At 49.8% G+C, this 15,025-nt stretch overlaps 1 protein-coding gene across 3 annotated transcripts in view; it reads left to right on the top strand.

The window, feature by feature from the left end:
• Spt6 (transcription elongation factor Spt6) overlaps positions 1–15,025 on the top strand; it is a 43,084-nt gene that overhangs the window by 21,754 nt on the left and 6,305 nt on the right. For all 3 annotated transcript variants that reach the window (XM_077676117.1, XM_077676115.1, XM_077676116.1), the window contains exons 17-33: positions 715–858; positions 2,920–3,050; positions 3,333–3,450; positions 4,316–4,392; positions 4,720–4,855; positions 5,010–5,147; positions 5,711–5,878; positions 6,404–6,531; positions 6,755–6,920; positions 7,412–7,601; positions 7,971–8,119; positions 8,384–8,524; positions 10,352–10,458; positions 10,585–10,673; positions 10,888–11,003; positions 13,665–13,787; positions 14,387–14,620. In XM_077676117.1, the coding sequence (XP_077532243.1) occupies positions 715–858; positions 2,920–3,050; positions 3,333–3,450; positions 4,316–4,392; positions 4,720–4,855; positions 5,010–5,147; positions 5,711–5,878; positions 6,404–6,531; positions 6,755–6,920; positions 7,412–7,601; positions 7,971–8,119; positions 8,384–8,524; positions 10,352–10,458; positions 10,585–10,673; positions 10,888–11,003; positions 13,665–13,787; positions 14,387–14,620 (2,355 nt within the window). The remainder of the gene's footprint in view (positions 1–714; positions 859–2,919; positions 3,051–3,332; positions 3,451–4,315; positions 4,393–4,719; positions 4,856–5,009; positions 5,148–5,710; positions 5,879–6,403; positions 6,532–6,754; positions 6,921–7,411; positions 7,602–7,970; positions 8,120–8,383; positions 8,525–10,351; positions 10,459–10,584; positions 10,674–10,887; positions 11,004–13,664; positions 13,788–14,386; positions 14,621–15,025) is intronic.

The raw sequence follows: 15,025 nt of genomic DNA, 5'->3' as shown, positions 1-15,025 counted from the left end.
TGTTTCATGGACCGGCCCGTGTGACACCATTGCTTACGTCACCAAATGTGCAATTTTAGCGGGAGATTTAAAATTTTGGCTTAAATTGCCTTATTTCTCAGTGAATAAAGCATCATTTGCTTCCGGGAAAGCGCTTGGGGTACTATGAAACACCTAATCTTTCGAATAAAACAAACTTTTGTTTTCTCTTCATGGCTCCTTTAAGTTCGGGCTGCTTTTGAGGTGACAGAAGGGTGGTGTTGCCCATGCTCTTATTCCTGGTTTAGCTGCCACCCCTACTGCTCACTTAGATGCTAGTGGGGGGCGTCCAGTCTGCTAAACTCAGTTAGGGTTTCTCGTGTTTTGCATTGAAGCTATTTCACCTAACCTTAATCCTGGTCGTCATCTGCATCAGCAGGCTGACAAGGGGCGGGCATTATTTCAAACGGAGTGTTTTTCATGGCCCGATCCAGCCACTGATACTTTCTCTGGATCATTTAATGTGGATCCTATGGAATTGGGGGTCAGCTTCATAACAAAAGGTCCTGCCAAGTGCCGGGTATTACCACCCCGAGTCCACTTCTGCAGCACGCATGCCCTTTATTCGATGGACCAGCTCCCAGGTTTCAATGCTGAGGGGCCGGATTTGCTAGGGAACAGGACTGTGCCCCCCTGTCCCCTTCCTTGTTTGATGGAGCCAGTATATGGAAAGAAAACAAACTCCTCCCTTTTCAGGATGAGTTCAGCAACACTGTGCAGGAGTGGAACGACCAGCGCAGCGAAGCCCTTGGCTTTGCCCTCAGCAAGTTCCTCTACCCGAGCTTTGAGAAGGAGCTCAAGGCGCAGCTGCTCGCTGAAGCCCAGGACGGCATTGTCAAGGTGAGGCGGGTTTCCCTCCAGCCGCTTGCTCACTCGTGTGGCACAATTCAGTTGATCTGCGTGCCTCTAGAATAGAAAAACGGCCACCAGCAGTCGCAAGTATGCATTTCACAAGCCATATTTGGAGCAAATATTTTTCCAGCCTTCACAATCTGCTCAAGCTCAGTACATGAAAACTTTTCAGTAGTGAAGTTTACTGAAGTGAATAACATTGAATAATATATTATCTGGCCTCATATCTATGCAAAGAATACAGATCCTGCGTGTCTTATTCTGACCTTTCACCGTAGCTAACAGTGAACACAGTCAGTTCAAACAAATGAGTGGAACAGCCTGTTGCTTTTTTGTGGACCAGTTAGACTTCTTGGCTCTGTGGGCGTGTGCTTTAAAAGTTCAGTGTTTTTTGCACAATTTTTCTCCAATCAGGAGGGGTAGTGCAGCTGAATAATTACGTTTCAAAATATGACTTTGCAGCGTACTGTTGGGACGTCCTTGTGCTAGTGTCCGTGAATTATAGTTCACACACACATACCTTGGGGTCAATGAGTGCTGCACCATCTTGGTGCACTCCCCACCTTCTTTTGTGGCTTTGGACGTGTGCGGACAGGTGAAGCTTGTGAATTTGATGATGCGGTTGAACCCGGATATGTCGAACTCCGAGGGGATTGTGAAATAGTTCAATATATCGATTATTTGAAATATAAAATATCCATCTGGAGCTTCTCTGATAACTCCGCACATCACTGGAAGCTTTTCAAGATTGTGACTTGCGGTAGCTTACCGATTTGTTCCTCAAAGCACGGAAAATTCGAGCCACAGTGCTATGACCACTGCACTTTATTTAGTGTGGAAAATGCCTAGGAGCTTCGCTTGCCCCTTCTGTGTCATAAAGTTCATGAAGTTGTCTTCAAGCTTACTAACATTGTCCAAATGAGAAATTGCGGCGTTGTCCACTGTGCTATAACAGCAGCAAACCTGAACACTGGTGCAAACTTGGCTGCAGTAGGTAGTTGGAAATGTTGTTGGCGCCGCTTGTAGGGTTCGCTGCTTCATCTTCGGTGGTGTTCGCCACAGCCTGCACATCGTCATCGGCGCTTACGAACTCGTCTGCTGTGTTGTCATTTGGAAAGGCGCATGTGAGTGTTGACAGCTCTCTAAACTCACTGTCGAGGCACTCAGGGCCATCGTCTTCGGTATCGGAACCCCTCTCGTCTGGATTTGCGCAACGAAGCACGAAGCTGCTTTGAACACAATATGCTTTGGAAAGGCCGGGCCATGGCCGTGCTGCCTTCACTTTTATGTCAGATTTGATGCGCAGTATCGCGCTCAAATATGCTGCAACGAATTTCGAATACCCTCTGCAACCGACATCGTTTCAGCGGCCTGTACCCACCAAGTGATGTCCGCTTTCGTCACTAAATCCGAATTCTTCCATTTTTTTTGCGACCATGGCTTCGAAACGCGTGCTGCAAACAAAATAAACATGCACCATGCCGCATCGGTCCCTCTGTATGAACCCACCACTGGCACTGGTAATTGCTCAAGCATGCAGAAAAAAATGCCAGAAACCTAGCGATTCCAGTCGTTTTGCCCTCCTCCTCTATTGCCTTCTGCACTCATTCACTCCCTGTGTTCTCACTACCTTGTGGCTGCCCCCATGCTAGCGTGCGAGGAGGTGTTGAAGTCCATCAAAGCAACACACTGCCGCCTCCTTCTGACCAAGTCCACCCCATCCACCCCATCAGGAGAAGCACACTTGGGTGCAGCATTCGATATATCGAATGTGCCGTGATTGGAAGTTCGATACACACGTACGACAGCGCTATACTTTTGCATGGGATTTTCGAGGGGATGTTCAGACTGTCCAATATACACAATAGTATGATATATCTGGGTTCGACTGTAGGTGGCGCTGACATGAGTGTTGAACACGGCATTGGCATTGTGTTTGTTTTATACCTGCTGCCCCTGATGTGCCCTACAAATGCAGCCACACGCATGTGGGAAGTGCCGTTTGGTGACATACCACTGCCCCTCTTGGTTCTTGTGCGTGCGTCACAGGCCTGCAGCCGCAAGCTGTACAACTGGCTCAAGGTGGCCCCGTACCAGGTGGACCCCCAGATGGAGGAAGACGAGGACTTTGACACCCGGGACGGCATCCGGGTCTTCGCCATCGCCTACGAGAACAACTGGTGGGCATGCTGGCTGCCGCTGCTGCTGCCGCTGCTTTTCCCTTTTGCTTTTTTTCTCGCTCGAAAGGGCCCGAAGAGTACCTGTAAGAAAAGCGTTGGAGGGGTCCTTCAAGCTAAACCTGAAGTAATTTATTTTTCCAGGCATAGGTTAGGTAAGACAGGTTAGATAAGGCATAACTGTTGTTTGAACATTTTATCCAGAGCCTGATTTTTGGCCACATGCTTGCTGAATGCTTTTTCTTGTGAGTGCACGTGTGAGAGAGAGGTCCTCTCATTCCACAGGGAGGTTCCTGCCTTTGGGGCGCTGATAGACGGCACTGGGGAGGTGATGGAGTACATCCGGCTGCCCCACTTGCTCAAGAGGAAGAACGCCTGGAGGGAGAAGGAGAGGGAACTCAAGGTGGGACCAAGGGAGGAGCACTGGGGTAGCTGGACTGCTTGCACAGACTGCCTTATTGTCTTGCATGCACCTTTTTAGCACCACCAGTGTTATTTTTCTCATGTTAATTTGTACAGCATAAATGCATTCAAGCACGCTGGTGTTCCATCGAAAGCATTGGAATACGAGAGGCTTCGCCTGTTAGGCCTAATGCCCTTATGTATCCCCCTCTCTCTCTCTCCCCCCCCCCTCTCTCTCTCTCTCTCTCTCTCTCTCTCTCTCTCTCTCTCTCTCTCTCTCTCTCTCTCTCTCTCTCTCTCTCTCTCTCTCTCTCTCTCTCTCTCTCTCTCTCTCTCTCTCTCTCTCTCTCTCTCTCTCTCTCTCTCTCTCCCCCCCCTTCTTCTTCTTCTAAATTTTCCTTTTTTTTTCCCCTTAGCTCCCTTTTTAACAATCCAAATACCCCAGTTTTTGGGTTGTGTGCATGTCCTCTGCACTTTTTTTTCTGCTCTCCCTGCTTCTCTATAGAGTCTTGCGCTGCGAAATTAGAAATTTTGTGCTGCTAGTAAAAAGCTGCTTTGGTTTCAACCAATTAATAATATGAAGCTATGACATGCTTGTAATGCCAAATATAACTCTCTCAAAACTGTTGGCAGATCCTGTATCTGTTTTTATAAACATTTAGTGAAGGCTTCGTAGTGTTTGAGGGATGACAAACATATTCAAGGGTTAGCTCCCCCCCACCTTTATCTCGTAGCTGAAATTGGTATTGGAGCTCAGAAGCAATCCTTTCAGTTAGCACCACAACGGACTTGTCCTGGATTGGCCTGCTGCAGTAACTTTTATGTTGTGATGGTGTGCTCACGGACTCCACTGTGTGTTCTTTCAGGAGCATGATCTCAAGGTCCTCAGGAAGTTCATCCGCACCAAGAAGCCTCACGTCATATGCGTCGGAGCGCAGTCCAGGTATGTACGACATTGGGTGTGCATGTTTTCCACAAACAGCACGTTCAGGGTGAATTAGTCAACTGATTTATAGACACGCAGGGGTGGCTTTGCTGCTCGATATTTTTTACCTGCAATTTCGCTAGCCATGATTGGTGCTGCATTGCTTTTGTGTGCCTCAGTGGCATGTTTTTTTTTTTTTTTCCTTCCTCCAAATGAAAAGAAGGGTGGGTCTCTCAGCTTCTTTCCAAGGTCGGTTAGGCATGCAGGCGCATCAGTGTCAGTGCGCCCTTGAAGAAATTCTTGTGTACCGCTTGGTGTGTGCAGTACAGTGTTTATGCTTTGCAGGGAGGCCCTTACGATCGTGGAGGACATCAAGGCAGTGGTGACGGACCTGGCAGAGAGTGAGCAGATGCCCGTCATCAATGTGGAGCTTCAGGACAATGACCTCGCACTTGTCTACATGAACTCCAAGAAGGCTGAGGTGCGTGTGGGGGCCCTTGTTGCACATGATGTCACCGTCCCTCTCTCCTGAGCTCAACGGTTCTTTGTGTCCGAATAGAGTGAGGCCACGAGTGGGGCTCTCTTGATGTTGTGGCTTTTGCTCAAGAGAGGGTGGTCGTGTGTGTGTGGTGCAGAACGACTTCCGGGACTACCCGCTGCTGCTGAGGCAAGCCATCTCACTGGCCAGGCGGATGCAGGATCCCCTGGTCGAGTTCTCGCAGCTCTGCTCGGCCGATGAGGAGATCTTCTGCCTCAAGTATCACCCCCTCCAGGTGAGGGGCTGTCTCTGCTGGTTTGTTCTGGCTTTGGAGGGGGCACCACTGCACTATTGAACAAGTTGCTGCCATTCTTTAGGTCTAGTAGAGCGAAGCAGTGAGGAGATTCGTTGCGCGCATCTTCTGGCAGAAGAGTGCTTTGAAGTCAATCTGCTCTCTTTTCTTTTGTGCCGTCGTTTAGGTGTCAGTGTTGTGAAGAAAAAAAAAAAAACGTTAAAAAATCACCAGGAGTGTGCGAACTTTGACGCCTAGTTTGCAAGCCAATAGTTGAATAGAACAATGACTGATTGAGCAGTTTAGTACCTGTTATTTAGACTTACGTATAAATGAGCACTTCAAATGTCGCTATTTCTCTCAGGCCCTGCCACGGGCATGTGAGTCTAATTTGCTAAAGATGTCTCATGTTGACTTCAGCTAACTGCCTTTGCAATAACTTGTTTGCTAGCACGCACAATGCTAGACCGGTTTCCTGTTGCGTGGGCGAACTTGTACCCGAAAGTACAAGTTCAAGTACAAGTGGTACAAGTGGTGCGTAGCTTGATCCTGTCTGACTGTTGCAGGACTTGGTGCCGAGGGACGACCTGACGAATGCGCTCAACCTGGAGTTTGTCAATCGGACCAACGAGGTGGGCGTGGACATCAACCTGGCCATCACCCACCTGCACACCTCCTTCCTGGTGCAGTTCGTGTGCGGCCTGGGCCCCCGCAAGGGGGCCTCGCTGCTCAAGGTCAGCCATGGGGCCCTCTCTTCCCGTCCTCCGCATCGATCTGTGCACTTACAACAACGCGAGACAGCCTGTAACAAAATAACGGATATAACGTGCCTACATCTCACTCTCTGTGTCCTGTTAAAATTAGCATGCCTGTTGTTCCGACGAGGCAGTCTTTCAAGTAAATGAGACTCGTGTTTTGCCTTCATGGTCTCTCGTGCGCAGAAAGGGCGCCTTTTGAAATCACATTTGCATTCGGTTGTGACGAATGGTTTTGCTGAGCACGAGGTTGCGGGTTCGATTCCCGGCCACGGCGGCCGCTTTTCTGATGGAGGCGAAAAACAAAAACGCCCCTGTGAACGTGATTTCGGGGCATTTTAAAGATCCCCAGGCGGTCAAAATTAATCCGGAGCCCTCTACTACGGCGTGCCTCATCGCCTGCGTTGCGTCGGCACGTTAAACCCTACAATCACTCAATGTTACGAATGGTTTGAGACTGTTTTGTGTGACGTGGGCAATGGTTTTCTCCCCTCTGACTCGCAGACACTGAAGCAGGCTCACCAGCGTTTGGAAAGCCGCACCCAGCTTGTCACTGTCTGCCACATGGGGCCCAAGGTGTTCATCAACTGTGCAGGCTTCATCAAGATTGACACCACCTCCTTTGAGAACAGGTACCGCCACCACTACCACCTTAGTGTAAGCAAAGGGGGCCATGTGCGCATACCCCCACCCATGTTTTTTTTTGGCCACTCCTTTTTCAGGGACCTTTTTTTTTTTTTTTTTTTCAAGTTGTAGTCACTTTCATGTTGAATTTAAGTGAAGCTAACTGTTCCAACAGACCTGGTCTTGATTAAAGTTTGTTGTGTTGTTCCCCCCCCCCCTTTTTGCCTATAGCACCAACGCCTATGTGGAAGTGCTGGACGGCTCGCGGGTGCATCCGGAGGCGTACGAGTGGGCCCGCAAGATGGCAGTGGATGCCCTGGAGTACGACGATGTCACCGAGGACGTCAACCCCGCTGAGGCTCTGGAGGAGATCCTCGAGAACCCTGAGAAGCTCAGGGTAAGGAGTGGGAGGATGGCCAGATGTTGCATTTGAGCGTTGCAGCTACTGGCTGCATGTGCAAGCTGTTGCCATTCCCTTGCGTTGGGATGGGTTGCTGCTGGTTTGTTTCGGCACTGTGATGCTGGCACTGACTGCAGCAGTGAGAGTGCCCTCATCCAGCGTCACCAAACTTCTCATGTTTTGGCAAACGTAGCTCGGACAGTAATGAAAAGGACCAAGGAGTGAACCTTCAGTTCTTTGTGTCAGTGCTTGAATCACATCAGATAGCCTTGTGTGGTATACTCATTGTATAGCTAAGTGCACACCCAAGTGTGCACTTAGCCAGATCACGGGAAGGACGGAAGTTCGGGACAAGCTTGCGATGGTAATGACACCTGTGCAGTGCTGACAGTGTGCAACAGCCTTCGTAGGCAGAAAGTTTCTTTGTGACGTTGAGTGTTGGTGATCTTGCGTCTCTCTCACTCCAACCCCCACCTGACTCATCGCAGGACCTGGACCTGGATGCCTTTGCGGTGGAGCTGGAGCGGCAGGGCTACGGCAACAAGAGCATCACGCTGTACGACATCCGGGCCGAGCTGAACCACAGGTACAAGGACCTGCGCAGCCCCTTCCGGGCCCCCAACCCGGAGGAGACCTTCAACATGCTCACCAAGGAGACCCCGCAGACCTTCTACATTGGTGAGGCTGCTGCTTCTACACTGGTGGCTGGAAGTTCTGCTGCTGCAGGGAACGTAATGCGCAAAACCTGAGATGCCCAACAACCATTAACGCTTGCACACAGAGCTATGTACTCTTCAGTAAAATTTTGTGATTTTTTTGGTTTTAGGCAAGGTCTGCCCCTATAAGCATATTATGGTATTGCTGGCATGATACAGTGTGCAGTATGCTGTACTGTAATAATACAGTTGTGCTCATTTTTACATAAACAATGATAAAAAGCCGAAGCATTTGGTAGCACCAAACATTGCTCTCGAGTGTTTGCCACAACGCGAGGGAAAAGCAAGCTCGGCTGCCGCTGAGTCTGTCCACCTCTGCCCCCCTGTGCAGGCAAGATGATCACGTGCCAAGTGGTGGGCATTGCCCGGCGGAAGCCGCATGGCCAGCAGCTGGACCAGGCCAACCCGATCCGCAATGACGAGACGGGCCTCTGGCAGTGCCCCTTCTGCCTCAAGAACGACTTCCCCGAGCTCAGCGAGGTGAGGGCAGCCTCCGCTTCATGTGGAGGCATCTGCACCTCCTCCCTTGCGTTTCGCCTTCTCGAAATGACCACTGGCTGAGGGCATTGTAGCAAGAAACTGATTGCCTGCACACTATTCGCCGTGTTTAATTTTGGTACATTGACACCATAGAAGGCACGCGCTGTGTCCCCCGCGGCATGCGTCATTGTGCTCCTGCTGGACTGCATGCACGTAGTTTCCTAAAAGTCTGTTTCAAGGAGAGGGCCCATTTCTGGCATGCAGGTCTGGAACCACTTTGACGCTGGCAACTGCCCGGGCCAGTCCATGGGCGTTCGGGTGCGCCTGGACAACGGCGTCAACGGTTTCATCCACACCAAGTTCATCAGCGACAAGAAGGTCACCAACCCGGAGGAGCGAGTGCAGGTGACAGCGCCCTTGCTTTGCTGCTTCGTGTGTCTCCCACTGAAGCAGCAAAGCACCTATCCCCTATTTCCCGGCTGGTGCAATAGGTTGGTAAAGGCTGAAAGATGGACATGTTCGTTGGCCTGTAGTGAGGCTTTCTCTTCAGAGCTTTTAACCTACCATTTCATCGTATTAAGTAGCCTTGTGCAATTACAACTGCACTCGTTGAGCGAGGAGTGCACAAGGCTGTGGAACCGTGTAGCTACAGTACAACCTTCTTATAACAACAAGATGGGAGGCCATGTTCAGTGGAAAAATGGTCATATGGATGAAGGAGGCAAATTTTGTTAAACCTTCTCACATTGTGCTTGAAATGCTCCTTTAAACATTAAAGGGCTATCATAGGTCTCAGGTTGGTTAATTGGAAAACGTTTATTCAGAAAAAGGGAGAAGGGAGAGAAAGTGTTTGGAGCGGTGGGTGGCTATCCTATTTCAGTAGGTTGTGCACTGCGGTTGGCGCACAGCCTACTGGGTTGTGCGCCGACCGCGGGTTGTAGGTTGTCGAAGGTTGTAGGTTGTTGAACCCCAAGAGCTTGTTTGCTTTTGGCAGTAAGTTAACATCAGCGTGGCTCCACTGCGAGGGTATTGTTCCTTCTTTCCTGGGCCGGTTGTAGCTATCAAGAAGGGAATCTAAATGCTCACCGTTTAGGTTCCAAAGCAGCTTGTATGTAATTTGATTGTGCCCTGGCACCGATTTGCGTGTTAACCTTGCGAGTGCTGGTAAGAGTTCCGCTCGTGTATGGCTCATCAAGGTTGGGGTTCGGAGCACCTGGTAATCAGGGTGGGAAGCAGACAATGGAGTTAGGATGGAGCCAAAAAACTGCTTTTGAAGGAAGGAAAGCAGCTAGTCCGGGGGTTGAGAGTGGTTGTGAATGAGGCGGGTGATGTGCTCTGGATGGCGTATTGCCCAACAGGTGCCGAAATATGTTCCATGCTTTCCTTGTCAGAGTTCCGTTCAGTTGGTCGCAAAATAGGTCTTAGGAAAATTTTTATTTTGTATTTGAGCTATTGGAATGAATATTGATAGACGTGTGTTGCAGTGGCGTGATCGAATACATGCAAAAAATTCTTTGTTAGGACAAATAGCCTGCTAGTGCAGACTCCCATTGCATCAGCCAGGATGATTGGGAAAAAATTTGGTGCCTTCTTCATATCATCAAGCTAAATTTCACATGAAAAATTTCACGTTAGGTTATTTCTTACTAAGCAAAACAACAGGAACCCAGAGGGACAGATTTTGAGGCAAAAAATTTAAAATCTTGCCCCATGCCTCCTCACTTTAGGTCCAGATTCCGCCAAAAACACTAGGGGAAACAAAAGCTTGAGAACAAAGCGAATTTGTTTTGTCAAAACGGGAATATTGTAAGTGGTCTGTGGAGCACTCATCAACCAAAGGTGCTTGATGAACATGGGCATGAACATGACGGCAGTGGTTTTGGCTACAGTCTGTATGGAGCTAGCCCGAACAGCAGATCATCTGCATGATCGAGAGGGCCAGAAAGAGAATAGTTGACATTTTCAGGCCTAGAAAGTGGGCCTCATCAGTGTATCAGTGCTGAATAGTCTGTGGACTAGTCAAAAGTCAGAAAAAGAGTAGGGGTATAAAGTCTGTTTTAGCTGTACGCATTAAAAAGTATTTGGGTTGAGCAGAATTTGCTGTGAGTATGTGGTGAATAGCCAAGGGGGTCCAGTGCCTGCCTTCTTGTACTTCCGCCACGGTGTATATTTTCCCCTTTTTTCTTTCTTCTTTTTTGTGCTAAGAACTTTTTCTCTTCTGTTGCATTTCAGCCCGGCATGATTCTCCACTGCAGAATAACGAAGATCGACATAGAAAGGTTTGCAGTCGACCTTACCTGCCGCTCTTCAGACCTTGCTGACGTTAACAACGAATGGCGGTGAGTTATGTACATGTGGGTTTAAGCTTTGCTGGTTTACATGAGTGCATTTCAGTCATGCAGTGCAATTCTTGGCAAATTGACTCACAGTTTCCTCCTGTACCTTGTGTCCTTTGCCCCTTGCAGACCTGCAAAGGACCTCTACTACGACTATGAGGCTGAAGAAAAAGACAGGAAAGTCAACGATGACAGTAAAAAGAAGCAGAATCGGCAAAGTGAGCATTTTGCACTTTTACCCGAGGCTAGGTAGCTGTTGGGAAGGCAATAAAAAAAGGAGTCAGTGTCAAAGCATTTCTGCATGCAGGCAAAGCCAGCGGATTTCTGTAACAGTTAAAGTTTTCTGTATTCCTTTGCGGATTGTTTGGGGGTAGAGGAACTTGCTATTTGAGTGACTAATGCGGACCCATCTGCCTGTTTGTTTTGTTGCAGCCTATGTGAAGCGTGTGATAGTGCATCCGTCATTCCACAACATCTCCTACAAGGAAGCTGAGAAGCTCCTTAGCTCAATGGACCAAGGGGACGTGATCATACGTCCCAGCAGCAAGGTAAGACGCGACGACGTTCCTGCTGGATTCCTCCCATTCCCTGATAGTGTGGCGAGTGAAGACAATGCCGATTTTCTTTTCTGATCTCTTCGTCTGAGATGCTGCCGCTGTTTTTCAAGCATCGTTTGTTTGGCGAATTTCCCCTGCTGGCTTCCAATTTGTCTTGTGCTCGCTCGTAACAGTCGGTCGTGTATGTTTGTTGCTTTAATGGAGGGTTAATTGAGCGTGCTGTTTCTCTCCTTTGTTGTTTTGGTCCATTTTCAATTAATCATGATGCTACGTCTTGATGCGTGTGCGTCCAAACTTCGCTAATGCTAGGGCCATACCGTGAAGTGGCACTGCTTGCTATGGTTTGGAGTTGAAATGGTGCACATGGCAAAAGTGAAACCTCTGGCTAGCTCCAGTTCCCATCATCAAATCACTCTTGCCGCACTTGTTGGGCCTTGATGTATTGGCCTCGAGGACATACCGTGGCGCCACCTACGAGTGACGTCACTTGTAGGACGCCGAATCGTGTTGTCGTCTGCTACAACACATTTCCTGTGGGTATGTGGAAGCGTGTTTTTTTGTTGTGGCCACCGTCTCGCCCGCTCCTTGTGGATTTGATGCAAATTACCAAAAAAGTTGTCTGTAAACCAAATAATTCGGGCAAGCAATCAGCGACTCGCTTGTTCCCGGCGACACCGCCGCGTTTAGGCAGTTGCTGCTACCATCGCGACCCACAGCTCTTACATACGCAGCCAGCTAACGCCAAGGACGATGCAACTGATGCCGAGAAAAGTACGCTGTAAATTCATTATGAAATACTTGTGACGGGACGTGTGTGCAAGCAAACACCTTGTAACAGCGACAGAAACGCGTCGCTCACTTATGATCTCACCGCGCGAACTGTTCGTGTTGCCTGATAAATGAATGACGCGAGAACGGTGATCAGATTGCTTCGCCGCACATGCTTAAAAGTATTGTTATGGTCTGCTGCAGTTTGGCTTAATCAGTGCCTATTTCCCCTACGATTTTTTATAGTCATGCCCGGATTTGATTAACGATCACTGCCGTAGCCTGTACTCTCTACGGCTGATGTTTACTTTTCGTGACTTATCCGCAATGTATGAACGGTATGAACGGAGTTTTTAACGCCTTCGAGGGGGTTCAGTCAAGGCTATATTTAGTTTTCATTAGGTGCTCGGCGTGGTAATTTATAATTGCAGCGTGTTTTGTATGTTTACAGTAAGCCGGCATTTCTCAATCATCAATTTCGAAACTCACGACTGCTCACAGAAGGCGAGGCTGCGTACGAGGCGAAACACGTCGTTAATAATTTCGGGTAATGGGGATATTTAGAATAGGAGAACCGAGCGTTAGGGGCCCTCAAGAAGTTAGAGGAATCCAAACGCAACACGCGCGTGCGCGACGGGAGGGCCTTCGCCAACAGCTCGCAGCCGGCTTCGGATGCACGTAATCGGATGTTGGGGGCTTGGCGTCGCAGCAGATATTTCATCGCCGTTAGAGTTGCGAGTGACAGTCCCTAACAGAACGTTTCACCGCACTGGGAACTCTGTAAGCGCAGTGATTTCCGTTGAAGCGATCGACGATCAAGATACCTGCACGGCCTCGGCCGATTCTTGCGCGCAAGCATAGCCATCCTTCGGCCGCTCGCCGCACCGTGCGTGAATGGGCCGGCGCTGCCGGGACCGACCTCCGCGGCCGGTCGGCGTAAATCGCGGCAGATATTTGAGCATCGCTTTGAAAACCACAGCTGATGACACTACCAATCAGAATTTTTCATCACACTAACATCCACTTTCACAAATCTGGAACTTCTTTTCCACGACTTGACCCGCCGCGGTGGCTCAGTGGCTAAGGCGTTCCGCTGCTGAGCACGAGGTCGCGGGTTCGATTCCCAGCCGCGGCGGCCGCTTTTCTGATGGAGGCGAAAAGCAAAAACGCCCGTGTGTACGAGATTTCGGCGCACGATAAAGATCCCCAGGTGGTCAAAATTAATCCGGAGCCCTCCACTACGGCGCGCCTCATCACCTGCGTTGCGTCGGCGCGTTAAACCCCACAATCAATCAATCAATCAATCAATTTTCCACGACTTGTGTGGTTTTAAAAAGCGGCGACAAGTTGCTGCCGCGACCTGCGTCGGTTCGAGCCGCACTGTCGGCTGTGCGGGCAGGCACGGCGGGTGCGTGTGCTTCTGCAAGCAGTTAACGCTTTACGATTTCCTGCTTTATACATTTCTTGCAAACAAGGGAAATCGAGGAACTTCACTCGGCGATCATCGTAGTCCACATTGTTGATCGGGGAAACAAACCGCTGCTTACGCTTCGGTCGCATGCGTAATACACCACCACGCTCATGGTGTTTGCGGATAATCTACCACAGTTGATACGGTTATACAGTCACGATTACGTCGAACTGCGCTTGACGCAATGAGAATTAACTACAAACAAAGGAAATTAACACGAAAATACTTTTAGAACGCGCTTCCTAAGCGAAGTGTCATGCGCTGCAAGCCAACTACGCAGCAAGATAGGAACGGTGATCCTACAAGTGACGTCAAAACGATCGCAGCGCCGGCCTCTCCAGTGGTGGGCCTCGCGGCCAATAGGTGCGTGCGGTGGCGAGCGCCTTCTCTCTGTTGACCCCCCCCCAATGCAGGGTGTGGACCACCTGACGGTGACGTGGAAAGTGCACGACGGCATCCTGCAGCACATTGACGTCAAGGAGCAGGGCAAGGAGAACGCCTTCAGCCTCGGCTCGTCCCTCATGATCAACAACGAGGTGGGCAGGCTGCTGCGCTGCTTGCAGTTCCGGCCCCCTTGTGTAGCAAGGATGGTCGGGAAACGTTTGCTTGTTGCAGTTGTTGGACAATCTGCTACACCCGCACGTGTAGCGTAGTGAAGAGAATAAAGCTCTCCCGCCCCGCGCCTCACGCCATGCCCTTGACGTCATGCGCGTGGTGCCGGGCAAGTATTCCTTCCAACAACAGTCAGAGTTTGAGGCGAGTTACTTTCAGAGCAAAGCTTCAAAAGCCAGTCCAAAGTAAAGCTTGTTGTAACGGATTGGGGAAATGAAAGGACAAAGGGCATGCTAACCCAGAGCTGCAGCTGAATGCAATGGCATGGGCAACTGGCGTTTTCAAGAGTTCCGCTTTTCATTGCGATGGTGTGCACAATAGACACAATTACAATGCAGGCGTTTAGATATTACAGACAATGTTCTCTCTTTTGTCCCGCCACGTTGTTACTCTCTGTGGTGCCTCGCAGCGGCCTCTGACTAAGCTGAGCCTGTTGCACACAGTGCGTCAGCCGGGGCCGGGAGTGTAATGTTGGAGTCCTTCTCTGAGTGACGGCGCTGCTGCCTTCCCTTTCCCTTTGCAGGAGTTTGAGGACCTAGATGAGATCATAGCGAGGCACGTGCAGCCCATGGCGAGCTATGCGCGGGACCTGACCACCTTCCGGTACTTCCGGGATGCCGAGGGGGGCAAGCGGGAGGCCATCGAGAGGCTGCTCACTGAGGAGAAGAAGCGCAACCCCTCCAAGATACACTACTTCGTCTCGGCCTCGCGCGAGTTCCCGGGGAAGTTCCTCCTCTCGTACCTGCCGCGAGTGAAGGTAACCGACCACCGGCTCTGCCGCAAAGAGGGGCAGAGGAAAACGCTGATCATCATGGTTTGAGACAAAAAAGGAGAAAAAAGCTAACCACAAACACGTGTGTGTGTGTGTGTGCGTGTGCAAGTGCGTACGTGCGTTCGCGCGTTTTTTTAAGGTGTGTTGGGACCCTTGCTGGTAGGTTAGGTGTGAATTAACAAAGAATCGGAAACTGCCCAATTCGGGGCTAGTACCAGGGTTCGCACGGGTCCTTGAAAACCTTGAAAACCCTTGAATTTAGAAGTGTCAATTTCAAGGCTTGGAAAGTCCTGGAATTTTTAAACAGTCCTTGAAAACCCTTGATTTTTCTGGAGAGAACCAATGGCCCTGTCTTTTTACAAGAATTTAAAGTGTTTGTCGTGGAGTTTA

Source organism: Haemaphysalis longicornis, unplaced genomic scaffold (genome assembly GCF_048455015.1).
Source record: "Haemaphysalis longicornis isolate Haplotype H1 unplaced genomic scaffold, Haemaphysalis longicornis Haplotype H1 scaffold_7, whole genome shotgun sequence".
Classification (NCBI taxonomy): Eukaryota; Metazoa; Arthropoda; class Arachnida; order Ixodida; family Ixodidae; genus Haemaphysalis; species Haemaphysalis longicornis.
Note: the sequence above shows the minus strand (reverse complement) of the source record. Positions and strands in the feature narration are given on the sequence as shown.